This window comes from Chaetura pelagica, unplaced genomic scaffold, assembly GCF_000747805.2.
Source record: "Chaetura pelagica isolate M959 unplaced genomic scaffold, ChaPel_1.0 scaffold18, whole genome shotgun sequence".
NCBI classification, from domain to species: Eukaryota; Metazoa; Chordata; class Aves; order Apodiformes; family Apodidae; genus Chaetura; species Chaetura pelagica.
Window position 1 is genome coordinate 42121 of NW_009954310.1, and position 4756 is coordinate 46876.

The 4756-nt window shown below is 47.9% G+C and overlaps 1 protein-coding gene across 1 annotated transcript in view; it reads right to left on the reverse strand.

The window, feature by feature from the left end:
- The window catches only part of TAL1 (T-cell acute lymphocytic leukemia 1), a 12887-nt gene that overhangs the window by 4642 nt on the left and 3489 nt on the right, over positions 1 to 4756 (reverse strand). Inside the window, exon 2 of the mRNA XM_010003999.1 lies at positions 4563 to 4654. Coding sequence (XP_010002301.1) covers positions 4563 to 4654 — 92 coding nt within the window. The remainder of the gene's footprint in view (positions 1 to 4562; positions 4655 to 4756) is intronic.

Consider the following 4756-nt stretch of genomic DNA (forward strand, 5'->3'; position numbering starts at 1 on the left):
GGTGGGGATGAGCTTGCGAAGCTCTGCAAAGGCTCCGTTGACGTTCTGCTGCCTCCACCTCTCCCTGCTGTTGGTGAAAATGCGACGGACCACTTTTGTATGAGGACCTGAAATTGTAACCATGTAGAGTTAGGAGAGGGGAGTTAACAGGTCATTTATTACTTTGCTGAACCCATCAGTGTTTGCCAATTAACAGACTTCTTTTTGTGATATCAGCAAGGCAGCGAAACAGGACTTCCCAGCTAAATGGAAGCTCAACTGAGCTGAAGTAGCCATATCAATCCAGTTGAAGAGAAAAATGGAGCTGCAACTTTTTAGATGTCTCCTGAAATGCCCGTATTTACCTCTCCATGGAGGAAGGCTCAGGCCATGACACATATGCAGAAGGCTGCTATCTTTTTCAAGGTATCTCAGGTCATCAACAAGGGCATCTCAGCAGCTAAGGTCCTATCAAAAGGTTAGGTTGCAAGATGGCTTTATTTTCTACCCCAAAAGTGTCTCAAGGACACACCATCCCTGGCAACATTCAAGGTCAGGCTTGACAAGGCTCTGAGCAACCTGATATAGTTAAAAAGGTCCCTGTGCAGTGCAGAGGGGCTGGACTAGATAACCTTTAAAGGTCCCTTCCAACCCCACACATGCTATGATTCTACCGTTGGGACAGGAGGATATAAGCTTCAGCAGAGGCTTGGACAACTCTAAGATCTGGAGATCTTCCCTGATATAGACAGGACCCAGAGCTGATGAAGAGTACAGGACTGTGGCCAGCCCCCTGGGTGGTTTGTATGAAATAGGGTGGCAGGATCTGCCCCATAGCAGGGAGGGCAGGTAGCAATGTGACCCACAGAGCAGAAGCAGCAACCTTGCTGGAAGGGTGATCACAGCTGGAGGAGAAGTAGCATCACACCTGCCCTAAGGACCACCTGCTCTCTCTGCACATCAGTGCTGCAGGGCTAAGACTCCCTGTCTGACACTACTTGGAAAAGCAACTCTGAATTGCTAGAGGTGTCCATTTGGCTCAGTTACTCATGTTAAATCCCTGTAATTTTACAGCCCTATTCCTGACAGGGCATGTTACACAGGAGGGACACACAAAACACATCACTTCTCCTTTCTGATCATTGGAGTAACTCCTGTTGGCACAAAGGAGACATTATTTTGGCACTAGGAAAGATCCAAAAGCATGTCTATCCAAAAGTACCATGCTTACAGAAGTAGCAACGCTATAAATCAGGACTGCAGGTCCTTGGATCCCACTCATGTAAGGAGACATTGCCATAACATGCTTTTATCATTACACCCTTTCCACTCTCACCCCCAGGAGACACCAACGCTGGAAGGACACAGCTATCTCATGAAATTATGGAGAATGACCACAGCAAAAACCCCAGAGGATGGGAAGCATCACATCCAATGAAAACCATCACAAAGTATGAAGCAAAGACTTGCAGGTACCACACTGGTGTGTCATACCCTGAAGGACAGGCTTGGGATACTCCCATCTGCACCATCTCTCCCTTGCAACTCCCACTCTGAGACACTCACTTACCTCCCTTGTGGGGAGCAAGTCCCTGGCCATGCTGAGTAGTTTAAGCCAAATCTCTGCCATCACCCACTGAAACCAGCTTCTCAGGGAGCATTTAAACATCATTATTCTATAGCAAAACTCTTGACTGCTTGAACTGTGGCATAGAGGCCCAACAGATGTGATTTCCCAAAGCATCCTAAACAGGCTTCACCTTGACAGATCCCACATGACACAAGATGAAAAGAGGAATCCCTCATGGCAGATTATTAAACACCATCATATCATATTTCCCCCCTCTGGGGCAAAGTGAGCCCCTTTGATCCAGCACATCACACACAGTGCCCTCACACCACAGGGCTTGCATGGGAACACACTCCCAAGGGGCCAGGTTAAAGCTACCAGCTTCTCCAGTGTGTGATCAACCATGCAGCTCACTGCTCCTCACAGTGTGCTCAGGAGGAGCAAGGTGTGCCCCAAAATCACAAAAAGCCTCTGGGATAAGCTGGGGGAAATGTCAGAATGAGAAACTCATCTCCAGCCTCTGAGATCCCAGTCTGATGCTTTAATAATAAAGGGAATTTTTCGTTCCCAAGCAGCAGGTAAATGCCCTTTATATGAATTAATGTGGAGGAGCTCACGGGAAGGGAAGGTTTCTTGTCCCTGATGCACCATGGGGTCATGGAGAGGTGGGGAGGGACTAAGGGGACCTCAACAACACTTGCCTGCCCTGGCAGTGTAGAATGTGTTGCAACCTGTGACAACAATACAACAGCTTCGATGCTTAAACTCCCTTTCCAGACAAGACAAAGCAACAGCCGTGGAGATGCAGCTTAAAACCTTTTTAGTCCCATAAGGGGATGAGGTAAAAAAACCAACCTAACTTCAATACTGTTTATTTTAAAAACAAAATCTCTAGAGACTTCCAGTCTTCACGGGCTTCAAACACACATCTCTGTTCACTGAAAGGTGCTGACTAAACAACATCTATTCACAAAATTTTTAAAGCAGAAAAATCAGATTTTCATCTTCATCCAGGGACACACAAACCAAGCCCCACTATATTAAACAAATTCTGTCACCACCCAGATTTTTCATTCCTCCATCAACCAAATCAAGCGTATCTTTTAGAAAGAGATCAGGTTTTGGCCAAAACATGTCAAGCAGAGGATAAATTTTAAATGTCCCATAGCTGCATTATGATAGAAGAGATTTATTTCCCATAAAAAAACTTGCCTCATAATTCAAGAAACTGGCTGAGAATTTTTGCCAGGATTTTATTCCAAGTGATTGACTGATGCTTTTTCCTTGCAGTTATAAAGGAAAAGTACTAAAAGGATGAGCTTCTAAATTACACAGTGTCCTTGCAGATATTTTTTTATTTTTTTCATTTTAATCTCCCTTTGTACCTATTTTGTAAGAAGATACTCAGTGCATCAAACTTTTCCCCAAGTAGATAAAGAAATAGTTGCAAAAAACCATCACTTGCTTCCTTACAGAGGAAACCAGACACAAAGTGCCTGGCAAGACCCTCCTGCACCTCTCAAGGGCTGAGGACAAGCAAAGCCCAGCAGACAGCACAGATGCCCCAGCATGGGTTGCATGTTCCTGCAAATGGCTTCTGTTGAGTAGCATCATCTGGTGCTTGTTTTTCCCAAAAAAAATTGTGAGCCCAGTCTCAGGAATTCACATGAGCCAGAACCTGCAGGATCGGGCCCGATTTCTGTAACTGCATTAAAGCACATATCCAAAAACTTGGTTACCACCAAATATCTCTGTAATCCTTGAAGTCTAATTGAATAGCAAGTTGAAAGCTTTAGTCAGGCACCGTGATTTGACGGACTTCCACTGTAACTACTGAGCCCCTGAATTGAAATCCAGACAAAAAAAAAACCTTGTGTGGGGTTGGGGCTGAGACAGCTCCTGCCCCTGGGCAGACCAGGCAGATGGAGAGGGCAAAGAGAGGGACTGATGAACGCTGATAATGCCTTGAGCCCATCACTTCGGACCCTATTATTTTACAGTGATGTGGATTATGGTTTGATCTGATTTGAGCTTAACAGGGTAGAAGGAAAAGGGACATGTAGCTAGAAAGAAGGAAAATTGACCAGCAATTGAAATGCAGCATATGCAACTGCTGCTAAAGAGGAAACTCATTTTAACGGATCTTGTTTGTGTAAGTTGTTAATTCTGCAGATAAAGGTGTCAGCCTTCCACGTGTCAATTGTTCTCTCAAATCCCCTTCGTGTGCCCCCCGCGCAGCCCCTCACAGCTCACGGGAGCGGGCAGGGGGATCCTGTCCTGCCTTCCTTTCTTTGAAATTATCCCGCCAGCCCCACAGGGGATCCCCACACTGAGATCTCTGCTCGGACACCAGGCTGTCACCCTCTACATCTGCTCCCAGGCTCTGGCACAAGGCTGGACATGGGATGTTTCTCCAGGCAGACTGCAGCAAGGGGTGGAGATGCACTGAAATCAAGTTGCCAAGGTGGCAAAAGCACCAGCCGCCATCCCGCTGGGATGCTGCAGACCTTAGCAAACCTCAGCACGGGTTCAGCCCTTTGCTTCTAGGCAGTTCAAAGGCAGGTGGGATCTTTCTGCCCTAGGCTGTGGTCTGCATAAGGAACGTCTCCTGACTGAAGGTGTTTGCAAACACAACATGTCACCGCAATGGCCCTGATCCAACCCTCTGCACTTCAACGAAGACTTAAATTTAGTGGCTTACTTTGTATTTAACCTCTAAGCAGTTTGCAGAACAGGGATGTAATTAACCATAGGCCGAACTGCTTCGCTGTGTGAACACGGATTCACCGAATACACCGAATTCACACAAGCTGTTGGTCATCAGCCGGGACACGTCCGGGCTCAGCTCCCGGGGCTCCTCGGCCACCACAGCAATCCTATTCGCCCTGTACGATTTGAGGGTTTAATCCCAGCATGTGGCACCGCGCAGCAACTCTCCCCCTTCAGCAGGTGGGGAACCTGCCGCCCCCCCCCCAAAAAAGAGAGAACCAGCGCAGAGGCAAAACGCTCTCACCGTCGGTGATCTCCATCTCGTAAGGAGAGGGTCTCCTCTTCACCCGGTTGCTGCCGTACATGGAGAAAGAGTCCGGTTCGCCGAAAAACCCGCTGTAAGGCAGAGGCAGAGAGGTCGTGAGGACACACCGGCATCCCCACGGCACGACACGGCACAGCCCCCGCGGCGGGGGGCGGGGGCAGGGCCCGGGGGCG